Source organism: Vombatus ursinus, unplaced genomic scaffold (genome assembly GCF_900497805.2).
Source record: "Vombatus ursinus unplaced genomic scaffold, bare-nosed wombat genome assembly UNPS02014812.1, whole genome shotgun sequence".
NCBI classification, from domain to species: Eukaryota; Metazoa; Chordata; class Mammalia; order Diprotodontia; family Vombatidae; genus Vombatus; species Vombatus ursinus.
In genome coordinates this window covers 89,113,115-89,130,471 of record NW_020954590.1, presented here as the reverse complement: position 1 = coordinate 89,130,471, position 17,357 = coordinate 89,113,115, and the positions used below count along the sequence as shown (strand labels likewise).

The window sequence follows — 17,357 nt, the reverse complement described above, 5'->3', positions numbered from 1 at the left end:
GATATTTTATCCTGTCATACTTGGGCCCTAAATCTTGTCCCTGCTCTATCCTTTTAGTGCAAATTTCTATAATCAGAGCAAGTGGTCAGTAAAGATCAATGCAAGTATGGGAGATCTTGCCGCTTTGACCTGAATGTGTAGTCATTCAATACCCCCAAACAACTGAAATTAAATCAGAAACATCCTCAGTTTTGTGTGGGGAGGAGACTTTCAGTGATAATTGAAGTAAAGTCAGTCTCTTGGCAAATTCATTTGTGTAACTATTGAACCCAGGAGTGGAAAACTTCTACTTGTAAAAGTGTTACTTAAATTTTTGAAAAAGTGAGGAGATCAGATAATCCTGCAGGTCAAATGTAAATTATTTTAATGGGCCTCTCACACTTATATTTCTTTTGTATCTGGGCCCTGCAGTCTTTTCTGTTGGATTTGTGTCTTCCAGACTACAGGCCATTCACTTACAGTTGGTAGCAAACAGCAGGTACCAGCCAATGTCCCCCCATTGTCCCCTGAATACAGCTTGTGTTCAGTTCTAATCAACCTCCTCTTTGGGAGCCTCTCGAGGCAGGGACAGCACTATGCCCCTTGCCAGCAGGAAGCTGTGTCAGAAGCCAAGACCTTCACGCCTTACCCCAAAAGAATTTAGGTCCCATTTGTTTGAGGGGGGAATGATGGGGATGGAATCTGAACCCCAAAAAAGAAAATCCCTGAACTTTTCCCAAATCTCTGGCGTTTGCCTTAGGCCGTTTATCCACCCAAATGGCCTTTCATTGTGGCTTCACCCAATTCCCAATTCTGTTACCTCCCAATTGACCCTGGCCACTTCCCACCCTTAATCCTATCTGGACTCCATTCTCCTTTGGCCAGAGGGAGTGGTCCAGGTCCCAGGTGTTCTGTTACCTCACAGTCACCCCAGCTTATTGGCCACTCCCATCCAGATCCTCCTTAGACCCCTCCTCCAGTCACCCCAGACTACTTGGCCACTCCTGGATCCCTCTCACAGTCATTCTGTATATAAGATTCACCTTGTCTCCATTAAGGTACTCAGATTCTTAAGATCTGGACCACTTGCATTAGTGATACAAATTCTTAGATCCCTTAAGAGTCTGGCCAATATGGCGAATTCTTTAAATCTCACCCAACTCAGATTGATGTTCTAATAAACCTTGTCTCTGGCTGAAAAAAAAAAGTTAATTTGAATTTCAATGTAACTTACTTTGACAGATCAATAACCTCATTAGTGTGAGCACCACCTCCTCCAGTATGATTTACAGATCATAACCCTTCCATGCCTCCTACGACATTCTTGTCAATTTCTTCCCATAAATCCACCATGATTGTGAATTTGTGGGATTTATATGGTGTATCCAAACAAAACTGGTCAATAAAACAACCACATTATTTTTTAAAAAGTATTACTAAGTACCTACTATGTCCTAAGCCCTGAGTTAGGTGTTAAGGATACAAAGGGGAAAAAAAGGACTGATTAGTCCCTGTCTTCAAGGAGCTTATATTTCAACCACTGATTACACCCATTCTTCTTGAAATTCTCTAGGCAACTCCCTAAGACTATTATAGAAAAATGAATGAATGAAACCACAGATCCAATGCCTATCTCCAGCCCAATTATTTAACTAATAGGGCTCACTCATTCAAAAATATTTGGTGAGCGCCTATTATGTTCAAGACATTATATTGGTACCAAGGGGAATAAATAGGTAAATGATTGGCCAGGTTTAATCCCAAACAATCAAAATAATACATAAGCTCCTTGCAAATAGGAAATGTTTCACTTGTTATAGTTGTATTTCTGATGCGGTCTAGAGGTTAGGGGTCCTGGAATCCCAAAAATCACGACACCCGGGTCCCGCCCGAAAGAATTCGACCCAAGCCTTCTTGCAGCCAAAAACAAGGTTTATTGAAGATTCGCCATATTAGCTACTCTTAAGGAATTTGAGCATCTATGGGCTATTGGCTAGATTCTAAGAATCAGAGCTGTGGCTAGATTATAAGAATCTAAGCATCTTAATGGAGACAAGATACAGAAAGCCTGTGGGAGGGAACTAGGAGTGGCCAGTAAGCTGGGGTGAACAGAACTCCTGGGACCTGGACCTCGTGGCCAAGGGAGAATGGAGCCTAGCTAGGATTAAGGGTGGGAAATGGCCAGGGGCCATACAAAGGGGTAAGACAATGGAGGGGAGATTGGGTGTAGCCACAATGAAAGGCCAGTTGATGAGATTATAACCTCAGGCGAATGCTAGAGATTTGGCCATGTGGGAAAGTCCAGGTTTTTTCCTTTCTGGGGACCAGATCCCAATCCCATCATTCTCCCCTCAAACAAATGGGACCCAAATTCTTTTGGAGTAGGGGGCGAAGGTCTTGGCTTCTGAAACTGCTTCCTGCTGGCAAGGGGCATAGTGCTGTCCCTGCCTTGAGGGGGTCCCAAAGAGGAGGTTGACTGGAACCAAGCACAGGCTTCATCCAGGGAACAATGCGGGGACATTGGCTGGCTGTTACCAACTGTAGGTGAATGGCCTGTAGAGTCTAGAAGACACAAATCTGACAGAAAAGACTGCAGGGCCCAGATACAAAGCAGGGACTAGATTTAGGGCCCAACTTTGAGAGTATAAAACATCCTTAGCTCTGTTTAGATTCAGATAATTCAATTTTTCCAACCATGCAGTATAGCAAGAAAGGGGGGGTGTGGGCTTACATACCTTCCAGTCTTGGCTGGAGAAGAAGTTGGGGTTAGGCAGTTTCCCCATACGGGCCACCAAAATGATGCAGTTTAGGGGCTTAGGGGTGCTGGGACCCCAAAATCACAACACACCGAAAGAATTCAACCTAACCCTTCTTTCAGCCAAAGACAAGGTTTATTAGAACATCCGCCATATTAGACAGACTCTTAAGGAGTCTGAACATGGGTAAGCAGTGGCTAGATTTTAAGAATCAGAGCAGTGGCTAGATTATAAGAATCTAGCATCTTAATGGAGACAAGATGGACCTTATAAACAGAAAGCCTGTGGGAGGGACCATCATTTCTAGTGCCTAGCACAGTATCTGGAACTTAGTGAATGCTTATTGATTAATTGTTGATTGATCCACTTAGTGCTTCAATAATTCCATATATCTGTGGTATCTTTGAATTGGATACTCCCTCCATCAAGCGTCTGTGCCTTCCCATCATGTGTAATTTGAGGCCAGATGCCTCCATGAATCCTTGATACAAAGCATGTACCCAGTGCATCTGAAGGCCTTATTCTGGGCCATTTAATATTTCATAGGTAAATGGTTTATTTTTTTTTACATTTACATTCATATTAAACATATTTTCACATTAGTGATGTTGTAAGTAAAATTAAAACCAATAGGAGGAACCATCAGAAAGAGGAAACAAAGGTCAACAGAAGAGAAAAAAAAATAGTAATTCAGCTTCCATAGTTCTTTCTTTGGGTGTGGATAGCATTTTCCATCACAAGACCTCTGGAGATGTCTTAGATCCTTGTATTGCCAGGAAGGGTTAAGTTTATCAAATCACACAACGTGGCTGTTATTGTGTACGTCGTTCTCTTGGTTCTGCTCACTTCACTCAGCATCAGACCATACAAGTCTTTCCAGGTTTTTCTGAAGTCAGCCTGCTCATCATTTCTTATAGCACAATAGTATTCCATCACATTCATATATCACAACTTGCTCAGCCATTCGCCAATTGATGGGCATCCCCTCAATTTCCAATTCTTTGCCACCACAAAAAGAGCTGCTATGAATATTTTTGTACATGTGGGTCCTTTTCCCATTTGTATGATCTCTTTGGGATATAGCCCTAGAAGTGCTATTGCTGGGTATAAATGGTTTATTTTATAAATACTGAAAACATAACAATGAATCTGGAGGAACAAAAGGGTCAAAAATCTTAAGTGAAATAATGAAAAAAGTGGGAAAGAAGGAAGCCTAGAAGTACCAGATCTCAAATCATACTACTGTATGGGTAAAAAAATAGAAAAGTCTGTCAGTAGGACAAATTAGGGAAGTAACATAGCGTAGCGTAGTTTCCAATAAACCCAAAGATCCACCATTTGATAAAAACTACTGGGAAAACTGGAAAGCAGTCTATCAGAAATTAGGTATAGACCAACATCTTATACCATATACCAAAATAAACTTTAAATGGATATATAACTTAGAAATAAAAGGTAACATAAACAGATTAGAGGAACAAGGAAGAAATTACTTTTCCTATCTATGGATAAGGGAAGAGTTCATGACCAAACAAGGAATAGAGAGAATCACAAAATAATAAATGAAGAAATTTGATTACATAATATTTAAAAGGTTTTACACTAATAAAATGAATGCAGTTAATATTAGAAGGGAAACAGGAACCTGGGGGAAATTTTTGCAATATGTTTCTTATAAAAGTCTCATATCCAAGATATGTAAGGAATTAATTCAAATATATTACAATAGACACCAAAGGATATGAACAGGCAGTTTTCAAAGAAAAAAAAAAATTCAAGGTATTAACTAGCATATGAAAAAATGCTACAAATCATTAATAATTAGACAAATGCAAATTAAAATAACTCCTAGATTCTATCTCATACCCATCACATTGGCAGAGATGACAAAAGAGAAAAATAACAAATAATGGAAAGACTACAGGAAAATAGGAATACTAATACATTGTTGGTGGAGTCATGAATTGCCCTAGCCATTCTGAAAAGCAATTTTCATCTATGTCCAAAAAGTCATTAAATTACAAGTACCTTTTGACCCAGTGATATCACTCTACTCAGAAAAAGAAAAGGACTCACAAATACAAAAGTATTAATAGTAGTGCTTAACCAAGCCAAGGAATATGTGATCAAAAAAAAGAAAACAATTTTCATTACATAAAATTACAGTTTATGCATGAATGAAATCTTTCACCTAGGATATTGACAATTGAAAAAATGTGTTTTCATCACATATTGTATCATTGATAAAAGTCTAATAACCTGCTTAGTAGAAGTTTCCTCATCTGGGAGTTCTCTATCCCAATAAAATCACAAATCTTGTCCCTAACCCTATATTATAAAAAACTGGAAAGGAATAAAAATGTTCATGGATGGCAAAGTGTAAGACTTGAACTGACCACCTGTCTTGCTTTGTGATTGGTCCACCTCTTTTTCCAGTCATGCGTATATAACTGAACAAAAAGAAAAGAAAAAGAAACAAACTTAAATACTAAAACTTAAATACAAAAGAAAAAAAGAAAAAAAAGCACTGCCATGTACAAAGCAGAACGTGAGAGGATTCAAAATATACAGCAATAAATTTCCATTCCAAGAAAGCCTGTAAGACAAATACTACACATTGTGTTCCGAGATCTCCGTTTTTTCTTTGCTTCCTTTTAAGTTCTTTTGTTCTCTGCTGTGCACTTTTTACTTTGTTCTTTTTCATATTTTCTGACAGAGATGACCATCTTTAGCAAGCATTCTTTAACATTTCCTTTGTCTCTTTCGTTACTGACAATCAAAGGATCGCTAAAGTTATTTCCAGGTTTTCATTTATCAGGAAATCTTGAGTATTTTAACATATGCTTGGAAGTCATCCTGTTCTGGTGTTTTGCTAGACTGAATCAAATTCGATGTTTGTTTTGTTTTGTTTTGTTTTTTGTTATTGGCAATCAACAAACAAAAGTCAGAAGAATCTTGAATTTCCTTACAGCAGTCAATAGTATTGTGAAGACGTGAATTACCGTGAAAAATGGCTCGCAAAACCCTGACTGCCTCTTCTCATGGGGAAAAAAAAAAGAGTTCCTGTCCTCAGGGAGCTCCCATCCTAACTTATGTATGTGTATAAACCATTTTCACAAATGTTTTATGGAGATGGAAAAAGTAGGGACCCAGGTCATAGTTACTGACGTTGCCTTTTCTGATAACAATACCATCTATGACATTTTCTATTCTGTAGTGGAAATGATGGGGTGCTTGAGTGCTTGTGCTTGGACCCCCAATTTCTCCCTAGCCTCAGAAACACTGTCTCTGACAATCACTCCCTAGCCCAAGGACACTGTGCCTAGCAATTACTCCTGCATGGGCCCCAGCACGACCCTTACCTCTCTCTCTGGTGCAGCTACACAAAGCTGGGTGAGAGAGTGCTGGGCTGCTCAGGCCCCAGCCCTCAGATCATGTCTTTGGAAGCCTCCCAATTCCTTAGTAAGCTCCTGTCTTGTGAGAAAGCTTTCCCTTGTTGCAGAGCATTCTCTACTCAGGACAGAGAGAGACGGGGGTGTCTTTTCTGGCCCAAGGACTCTTCCTCCTGCCAGACTGCAAAGATCCATACCTCTGTCATCTCCCTCCCTGTCTGGCATACTCCCTACACTTTCCCATCCATAGCTCCCAAAGACACCTGGACCTTTGAATTACCTCATCAGTGTTCCTGGCATTCCTTTCCCATGCCCTTTTCCATATAAACCCCAGCTCCATCCTCAGTCTCTCTAATTCTAAGGATTCCTTAAGAATCCTTGCCCGCTGAAAAGCGCAACAATAAACTTTTTTGCCAACTTGACTGCTGTACTCCAGTGTTTGAGGAGTCTCAGCCTCTCTGACCGCAATAGAAAGAGCTCTGAATAGTTGAGAAATTCATCTGATCACCTATAAACACGGATTCGGGAGACCTCGGGACGGTAGCTCCGACAACCATTCATTAACTCAGGTGTGACCAGAGCAAACCCCTGCAAAGCCCGGGGACCTCCCTTCACTCATCCTTCCAACGAGCTTCCCCGGTCCAGCCTCCGAGGTTTGTGGCGAGGAAAGCGCTTCGAAAACCTTATTATTAGATCTCGTGCGCTCACGACCGCGAGGGGCTGGCGAGACGCCCGGACCCTGTTGGGGGGGGGAGGCTGCTCACAGAACTCTCCCCCCGCCCGCTTGGAGACCGCAGGGCCGCGGCACCCGGAGAGGCTCGGCCCGGACACCCGAGGCCTCCACGCACTGCGATACCGCCCGGCCCCCGCTAGGAGTCAGCACGCGCTGGTCAGCGTCCCGTCTCCATGGCGACGCGCCGGCCCGGTGTGGCGAAGACGGCCGTAGCGTTGGAGCTGTGTCCCGGAAAAGACAAACAAACGGCCGCAGATCTTGGAAGCGCCGGAGCACGGGGCGGTTTTCAGGCCTCGGGCGGGGGAAGAGTCCTCGAGGAAGCCTCCCGAGGAAGGCGGAGAAGGGGAGAAGCCTCCCGGGAGAGGGAGCCTTCCGGTGAGGGCTAGAAGATGTGATCTTCAGGGACTTTCGGAGCCGCCGGGGGGGTAGGGGGGCAAGGGTCGGGGGGGGGCCGAGAAGGGTGGGTACGACTGTGGGGATATGGGGGAGGAGGGCGCCAATGGAAGGGGGTCAGCTGCACAGCTTCACCGCCGGGCGAGCCTCGAGGAGTTCAAAGTGAAAGGCCCCCCTGGGGGGAGGGGACGCCCGGGTGGTCCCCCTGCCGACCCTCCCTCTTCTCCCCAGGCCCCGAACCCCAAGAGCCTGGAAAGAGCCACGAGACCCGGCTCCCCCTCACAGCTCTGTAGCTCTGGGACGAGTAATTTACACCCGCTCCGAGCCTCAGTTTCCTTATCTGTAAAATGAGGGGTTGGACTCAGTGCTCTATATGCCACTAGCACGACCTTGCCGTGAAAAACTACAAATTGTGTCCTGTTGACATGAAACTTCATCATATAACCATTAATAAATTCTTCCTCCTAGAAACAGAGTATTTTGCTATACAAATGACTTCACAAGCAGGAACCAGATTTGTTTACTAAGATTCAAACAAAATTTGATGTAAAAATCCTCTTAGGTCTGTGATGGGGATTTTATTATCTTGAAAGGATTTGCTCATAATTGTACTAAAGTGGGTTAAATTTTACATTCTGAATATTCTAATGATGTGGATAGTATTTAGGCAGTTTTAGTAAACTGTGTGTATATATATATGTATGTATACATATATATGTATATATGTATGTATACATACATATATATGTTTCTAGGGTATGATTGTAAACTGCTTATTTTCTTTACTGAACTCCACCATATACTGTTTACTGAACCTTGAGTTTCATTGTAGAATACACCATAACTGAGTTCACCAGTTGACCTATACAAATTAAGGATTTCACCTACTGAAGGTTCCAGCTGCATATGTTTCTCCTGTAATTACATGGCCTGGAACATTACTCAACTGTAACCTGTATGTTTTGTTGCAGTTTTAATAAGAATATTATAAAGCACTTAAGGAAATCCTGCAGGACCGTCATTACCTAAATAGACATTCTTCTTGGGTGGTTGACAGCAATTAGTTATCTTAAAAGTTAATGCACATATAAAAACATATTCCATCATTAGCTTTTCCATATTAAGCAGACTTTATATGTTCCAAGTTGAAACAGTGAATATAAGAATACATACTGCTTACTGTATGCTTTCACACTTTGAAAAATTCGTGATTTCATTGGTGTGTGCACCTTACATAGTGTATATGTTAAATAAAGATACCAGAGATTTAATTAAAAAAATTATTAGATTGAGTGTTAGAAGCCCTAGGCTCAGCCATACCATTCAAAATTTAGAGTTGGACGATAAGGGTCACCTAATCTACTCCCCTCATTTTATACTTTATTGAAATTGAGGCGTGGAGAGATGAAGTAACATACTTCAAGTTATATGAGGAATAAGTAGCAGAGCTAGATTTTGATCTCCACGTCCTTTGATTTCAGATCCAACACATTTTCCAGGCTGTCTTTTATTAGTTGTGTGACTTTGGGCAAGTCATTTCTGTGACACTCAGTTTTCTGATTTGTAAATCTGGGCTTACATTGAATATAGTTGAGTTACTTAACCCAGCTGGGATATTGTAAGCCTCAAATGAGATAATGTGTGTTAAATTGTTTTATAAATTGAAGTAACATACAAAAGTAGTTGGGTTATTCTAGTCCCTCTTATTGCAAAATAAATGTGACAAAATAACTTACCTACATAATTTAACTTCTTTGGGCCTCATTTTTCTCAAGCCAAAAAAAAAAAAAAAGGGAAGTTGGTCCAAATATTATATTTTTAACGATCCTATTCACCACACTAGAATAAAACAAATGTTGTTCTCATATTACAGTAGATGATACAGATAGGAGGAAAACCAAATTTTAAAAACAATATCTTTTTGCCATATAAGTTTTGTTGAAGGAAATATCAAAGAGTAATTTTCCTGTAAATTACCATACTAATATTGTTTTTCTTTAAGTTTTAGGAAGCCAATCATAAGAAAAATTGCAATTGCTTTTTGAGATGATATGAAATTAATTTTACCTTGGAATTAAACTTTACTGAGAAATTATGGTTCGACTCACACTGGATCTAGTTGCCAAAACTGCCAACCAAAAGAACAAAAAAGAGGAGAATATTACACAGTATTTGAAGAAAATAACTCACCTAAACTTTTCAAACAAAAACATAGATGTAATTGTAAGAATTCTTATTTTTTACATAAAGTAAAATTCTTCTTTTTGATGTAATTTCTAATATAGTAGGATTTAGGAACTGATGCTATAGGGTACTTTTTTTTTCAGTCACTGTATCTTCATAAATAAGCTTATAATTTACTGTGTTTTGTTTTTTGAAATGGTAAAACATTTAATTGGTACAGAAATTAAAAAGAAAGCAATGAAAACAATAGCATCTACATTCCTGACCGAGCATAGTATAGTGTCCTTCTAATTTCCCCCCACAAAAATAGGTTGGGACTCAAACACCTCCAAGCTTTTTAATGAGATAGTAAAAGCATGAACACAGACCCTCTGTAGCCGAACTGTACTATAGGAATCAATGGCTAAAGACTTCCGTGAAGGACTGGTCTAGTATCATCTGCTTCCTTGTTCATTATTTTCAGTCACTTGCATGTCTCAGTGAAGGTCCTGGCCTGATTTAACTCATGCATTTTTCATTCTAGTTTCCATTTGTCAGTTTTCTATAGCTCGGATATCTCACTCGCTGGCTGTGTTCCACAAAGTCATGACAGTGATGGTGACTTTTATTCTTCTCCATCTTAATGGAGAAAATCTTCCCCTGGATGTGGTCTCACATTCCCCCTAAAAGGCAAAAAAGCAAGTTTCCTTCATTACTAGTAATAAACCCCCTACCCTACCCCCTTTCCACACCCACCTCCCAACTGTGTAGCAGGCTTCTTCCCCACTATCTGCATCTGTGTAAAAGCCTGGTATAGGGGAAGGAACACTGGTTCTGGAGGCAAGGGACCTAGAAGTATTACATACTCTGATACTTCTTACCTTTGTGACCCCTGGACAAGTCATTTAACCTCTCATATTTTTAATTAAGGGACTGGACTAGATGGCTTCTTGAAATCCCTTCTGGCTCTAATCTCTTATAAATCGAATTCAGGGATTTGGGGGTATCAAGTTTCAAAGGTCAGATTAGACAAGAGTCAACAGTCCTGCAGAGACTTGAGATTGATACTTTGGTGCTTTTTGAGCCTTTTGCTCTTTATCCTCATATTTCTCATCCAGTGTAGCCAATCCTGAGCCTTCAAGTACATAATCTACAGGTGTAGAGCCTGCAGAGGGGTAGGCCTGATGGGTGAGGAGCAGAAGTGCTAGAATCACCTGTACTTTCTCACTGTAACTGGAAGAGAAAGGCTATCCTCTTTTCCCCACCCCTTATGAATAAAAAGTGGCAACATTATTCCAGTTAGCAGTTGATTTTTTTTTTTATATCTTCAGTTTACTGTGAGCTCAGAATCATCCTTGTCTCATTAAAAGAGTTATTGCTGAATCACTGATGCAAACCAACAATTTTTTCCCCCCAGAATAGGGTTTATGAAATGTAAAGTCCTTCCCCCAGCCATTTGCTGGGGGAAGGAACAGTCTCATATCGTAAAACCTTTCAATTTACTACTAGTTTCAAATTTATTAGAGTTTATATAGATATTTGTAAAAAAAAATAAAATAACCCTTTTATTTTTTAAACTACATGTTAATATCCATAAAAGTATTCTATTAACAAACTGAATTTGAAATAAATAATACCTCTCTGGGCCTCAGCGTTCCCATCTCTGAAACCTCAGTGTTGTAATATTCTAAAATTTAGAGCAGAGGTGTCAACCTTGTGGGGAACAAATAGCCTAGGAAATACCTGAACCCACAAAACCCCTGAGTAATTGGGAAATGTTTAACAAAATAAATAAAAATACAACATAGATAATTTTAATTTGTAGTTTTCTGAGGCAGGGATCTGTTTCTTTTTGAGTTTTAACACCATTGATTTAGAGCGGTGATTTAAAAGATTTCTAAATTGAATGGTTTAGCTATTTTTAAAATTTTCTGTGATTAACAAGGAGAGTACCATACTTGGAAAAACATCCTGACATCTAATCCTTTTGCACATATAATTTAATTGAGGTATGTTTAAAGACTAATTGGATTGGTTCAATCAAAATCTCAAGATCTTACCCTGTATATATGGGTACTTTCAAAGTTAGATTTTTCTCAGTGTTTATGCCTTTCTATTTTGCTAAATGCTTTTAGAAGCTATATTAATATTTTTAGGTTTCTGAAATGCCACTTAATACAGCCAAGGACTGTATAGTAAGATAATCATCAGTTGAATTGTGTTGCTAGTTTTACTACCCTAAAGAATTTTTTAAAATGGGAAGTTAGTCTTTGGCTTTGACCCATTTGCCCTTCACTACCCTTTCCTCTTCCTACCTACCCAGATATCCAGTGCCCTCATGGTGCCTCACACAGATATGTCTCATCCCCAAATGCCCTCTTCTCCCAAATTTCAACTTCCATTCTCCTCATTAACCTTCCCTCCCCTCCAAAACTTCCATTCCCTCCCCTATGGAGCTCTCAAGAGAAAGGTGAGCTGAAATAGTTCATGTAGACTCCAGAATAACCAGAGCTTGCATGTAAGGGGTAGTGTTGGCACTGGGAAAATCTGGCTTAACATATCTAAGCTTAATGAGAGTGTTTCAGAATGTTATAGTCTGTTTGTGAAACTAACTTTTGAATGTGCTACTTGATGAAAGATAAGATAGATATCTTTAAAATGATTAATAACTCTTTATAAAAGTACCTTAAAGTACTTAAAATATCTAAAATGAGTAAATAAAGTACTTTTTAAAAAATTAAGTAAAGAACTTTGTAATAAAGTTAATGTTGAAAAATCAGTAAAATATATTTTTTCTCTTTTAGGATGACCTCTCTCTATGCAAAAATCTCAGTGTTTTATATTTGTATGATAACAACATTAGCCAAATTGATAATTTGAGTTTTGCAACAAATCTAACACACCTGTATCTACAGAACAACTGCATATCATGTATAGAAAACCTCAAATCATTGAGAAAACTTGAGAAATTGTAAGTGTTGATTTTTTTCTGTTACTGGAAAATTTCAATTTTTACATGTATAATGACTTGAAACAGTTGAGATAGAACTTCCTGAAGACCTAAATATAGTTGTAATGAGTAATATTTGCCACTGGGAAAGCCAAGTAAATATGTAGAAGTAATTTTCATCTTATATTTACTGTCCATTGCCATGATTCCAGTTGTTTAGTTTCAAAAGTAAATGGCATGTAATAAGAGTGATTTTCCTTTGTGTCTCCCAAGTAGCTCACATTATTTATAGGATTCTAAAGCCTACACTTTAATAATTTATTTATTGTTGCGAATTATTTTCTTTTTTGGTAAGGCAATTGGGGTTAAATGACTTGCCCTGGGTCACACAGCTAGTAAGTGTTATGTATCTGAGGCCGGATTTGAACTCAGGTCCTCCTGACTCTAGGGCCAGTGCTCTATCTACTGTGCCACCTAGCCACTCCTAAAGCCTGCACTTTAGAGGCAGCTTGGTGTAAGGCATAGGGAGCCAGCCTTGGAGGCTTAGATTCAAATTCTGCATCTCACCTAACTTTGTGACCCTAGCCAATTAACTTAACCTCTCAGTTCTCTAAGCATCTTCCTAAAACTGTAAGTTTTATTCCTCTCCATTTTAGCGGAGAAAAATATCTCGGTGTTGTCTCGTTTTGTCCCTAAAAGGCAAAAAAGCAAACTCCCTCAGTTACTGGTAATAAACCTGCACTGAAATAGTTTTTTCACCCAGGAATTTGCTATACTAATGAAATAACAGGCCTGCTCAATATTCCTATTCCTGTCTATAGTTTTCAAAGCACTTTATCTCTGTTATCTCCGTCAACGTTATGAGGTGTAATGCTATTATTCCCATTTTATATAGACAAAGAAAAGCTAAAGCCCAGCAGGGTAATGTGATTTGCTGAGGGAGGTATAGTCAGTAAATGCTGAGGTAGTTGCTGAACCCTGCCTGGTCTTTCAAACTCCGAAGTCTGTGACACTGTCCTGTATGTCCATCCTACTGCCTTTATGAACCTGCCTCATTGCTTTAGAGCTAGCTTACTTACATGGTGAGAAATTAAACAAGCATGATTTTGCATCAAAGAAATGTACAAATCCTCTTCTAATGCCTCATTGTGGCATGGGGGCAACCCTGGGTACTGGAAGTCTGTATCATTGGAATACCACTTCTGGCAGGTTTTAGCATGCACTGGCTCTGGAGTCAAAAAGATCTGAATTCACATCTAGCCTCAGACACTTACTAGCTGTGTGACCCCAAGCAAGTCAGTTAACCCTGTTTGCCTTAGTTTCCTCATCTGTAAAATGAGCTGGAAAAGGAAATGGCAAACCACTACAGTATCTTTAACCAAAAAAATCCTCAAAGGGGTCATTTAAGAATTGGACATGACTGAAAATGACTAAACAGCATTATGTGTCAGGCACTATGCTAATCGCTGGTGATACAAAGAATGGCAAAAGGAAATCCCTGCTGTCAAGGAACTCACAGTTTAACGCGGGAAATGACATCCTGGCGCTTTTGTATAAACACAGCATATTCAGAATAAATTGGAAATAATCCCCCCAATAAGAGGTGAAAGCACTAGAATTAAGAGGTATCAGGAAGAGCTTCTTACAGACAGTTCCGAGATTGTAGAGTATGTGGAAGGTCCTGTGTGGGGTTTTTCTGCTTCTGCAGTGACACATCAAAGTGGCTAAAGGGGACCAGAAGGTACAAAGAATCACATGGCTTTTAAGTTATCTATAAACATTAAGTTGTTGTTTGAGGGGAGGACCTATGATTATGATTGTGACTATGATTATGACTCCACCTATGATTACAACTCCAAAACGTCTGCAAGTAATGCCTCCAACCCCCACCCCCCTCCAAAAAAAACCATAGCTTGGGCACAGATTTAACTAGAATTCCTGGAAGAGGGAAAGCAAGTGTTTAAAATTTTTTTAATGTTTTTATAAAGAAAGTAAGTGCTGGAGAAAAAGAACTGTGTAAGAAAGAATATGAAAGGGAATTAATAGCTTAGCACATGAGATTTGAAACCTTGCCCAAGCAGCGAACTTTGTGAAAATTAGAACAGACCAAAGAGAAGCCAGTGCCTCCATGGGACAATAAATATTAAAGCAAAATCAAGACTGAAAAAACAAAAGAAAAAGTATTATAATAAAGGTATAGCAAAAACAACTGACCTGGAAAACAAAGAAAAATCTAAAGAATCACTAAACCATCTGAAAGCCATGACTAGAAAGAGTGCCTCAACATTTATATCAAGAAATTGGGAAGTGGGGAGGGGAGGAAGGATTCTGTCCCGATCTCTTAGAACCAGAGGGCAAAGTGGAAATAGAAAGAGTCTGCCAGTCACCTCCTGAAAGAAAATTCCCAGGAATGTTATAGCCAAAATTTAAGAGTTTCCAAGTGAAAGAAAAAATATTTCAAGTATCCAAAAAGAAAGGATTCAAGTACCCAGGAGCCACATGATTTAGAATTATATAATTAAGCAACTGCCACTATGAAAGAGCTGAGAACTTAGAATACACTGTTCAAAAGGGGAAAGGGAAGGGAATAAGCAGTTTTTATAATTCCTACTATGTGCCAGCACTGTATTAAGTGCTTTACAAATATCATCTCATTTCATCCTCACAGCAATCCTGCTAGGTAGATGCAATTATCTGTATTTTACAGTTGAAGAAACTGAGGCAGACAAAATTACTTGCCAACAGTAAGATAGCTAGTAAGTATCAGAGGCCGCATTTAAACTCGGGTCTTCCTGACTCTAGGCCAAGTACTCTATCCACTGAAGCACCTAGCTAACTCAAAAGATACGGGTTTATAAGCCAAGAACTAACTTACCCAGAAAAACTGAGTATAATCCTATAGGGGGGAAATGGATTTTTAATGAAGTAGAGAACTTCTAAGCATTCCTAATGAAAAAAGATCAAGGCTGCATAGAAACTTTATGGTTAAAACACAGGAGTTGAGAGAAACATAAAAGTAAACAAAGAAACAATCATAATGAACTGAACAGGGATAAAGTGCTTATGTTCAAATGTGGAGAAATGATACATATGTATTATCTGAACTCTATTACCATCAGGGGTCATAGAGTGTAATTAGACTAGGTTTAGAAGTAGTTCTGATATGGCTTGATGATCTTAAGGGGAAAATGGCAATTAAGGGAAGAGGAATACATTGAGGCTGGGGCTGGGGAGGGCTGAGGAAGGGAAAGGAAGGTTAGGGAAATTTGTCTCACATAATCGGGGTGAACTAGTAGTCAACTAATAGACCACACAGAGGACTTTCCACATAATCTACAAACAAGGATGGAAGGCAGGGTGGGGTGAGACTGACACTTGAACCTCTCCCTCATTTGAGCTGGTCAAAGAATGGTGTTTTCATCTACCATCTTAGACTTTTTTTTTTTAAACATTTCTTAATATGAGGCACTGAGTCAGAGCGTTGATGATAAGGCAGAGCCAGGAGAAGATCCCATACTTCTGGCACTCAGTCTGGAGTTATCCGCAATGTTAAGCTTGCTGAATTTCTTAAAAGCAAAAGACAAAAGCCAAATTTTAGTAGCTGTAAATGAACATTTCATCTTAATATTTTGGGCCAGTTGTTCAGATCATATTAACCTGTAACAAGGTTCTTAAGTTTCCTTTGGAAAAATAGTCTGGTTAGATAAATTTTTGGTTCAAAAAAATTTGGAAGTTGCCATGCTATTCCTGTAGCTGTTAATTAGATGATCTGGAAGAATTACTCTGAGTAATGATCTGCAACCAGAATAGATACTTTTGCCTTGTTAGGTACATACTGAATGAATAAAAATAGAATCTAATTGGATTTAGCATTTGAATTTTCTAGAAAAGAGGCAAACACTAACCCAATTAGCTATTTTTAATCCACACTGAACTCTTCACTAGAAGAAAGAAACTAAAGTTACCGCAAGAGTGATAATGGATTAAGGTTTTGAAAAACTACTTATAGTCTGGAAAAGTTATTAGACCCTGAGCCAAGTTACCTAAAAGAGATGATGATTTTTTTAAGATATTCATTCCAGATAAATGGAGAAAGTTTAAAAATGGACAAAGTTTTTCCGAGGCAGAAAATACTCAGTGATATCATGAAGTCCCTGTCAGCCCTGTGACTATGAGTGTTGACCCTAAGATATTTGTAGAATGATAGAATATTAGAACTAGAAGACCAAATGAATGCTGTGGGTAGTTTATTTGGAGTCTTCATCAACAGTTTTCAACACTAGTTTCCATGGAATTATATTTCCAAAATGTGTGTTTTTATTTTCTTCTGCAGGTATCTGGGTGGCAACTACATTGCTGTAGTAGAGTGTTTAGAAGGACTAGAAAAGCTCAGAGAGCTACACATTGAAAGCCAGAGGCTTCCCCTTGGAGAAAAGCTTCTTTTTGATCCGAGAACTCTTCAGTCTTTGGCAGTAAGGCCATCTCTTAGTTTTCTGATAAAGCAGTTTGGTGACTGACATATTATAAAGGAGATTAGTGGAAGATAATAGATTGACATTGTGTACATTAGAAATTAATATACAGAGAGTTAATATTTACATAGCACTTTAAAGTTTGCAAAGTACTTTACAAATATCATCTCGTTTGATCCTCACGGCAACCCTGGGAGGTAGGTGCTATTATTATCTTCATTTTACAGACAAGGAAACTGAGGCAAACAGAAGTTTAAATTATTTGCCCAGGGTCCCATAGCTAGTGTCTGAGACTATATTTGAACGCAGGTCTTCCTGACTCCGAGTCTGGCACTATATCCACTGTACCACCTAGCTACCTAAAAAAAATGCGTATCTGGGTAGATATAGAGGGAAGCTAGGCGGCTCAGTGGGTAAAGTGCCAGCTCTGGAATCTGGAGGACCTGAGTTCAAATCCGGCTGCAGGCATTTACTAGCTGTGTAAACCGGGACAAGTCACTTAACCCTGTTTACCTGTTT

At 39.2% G+C, this 17,357-nt stretch overlaps 1 protein-coding gene across 1 annotated transcript in view; it reads left to right on the top strand.

Moving 5' to 3' along the window:
- The first annotated feature begins 7,146 nt into the window (after nt 1-7,146).
- Nucleotides 7,147-17,357, top strand: part of LOC114054229 (protein phosphatase 1 regulatory subunit 42-like) — a 47,041-nt gene continuing 36,830 nt past the window's right edge. The window contains exons 1-4 of the mRNA XM_027877405.1: nt 7,147-7,235; nt 9,256-9,476; nt 12,221-12,387; nt 16,700-16,838. Coding sequence (XP_027733206.1) covers nt 9,348-9,476; nt 12,221-12,387; nt 16,700-16,838 — 435 coding nt within the window. The 5' untranslated portion in view covers nt 7,147-7,235; nt 9,256-9,347. The remainder of the gene's footprint in view (nt 7,236-9,255; nt 9,477-12,220; nt 12,388-16,699; nt 16,839-17,357) is intronic.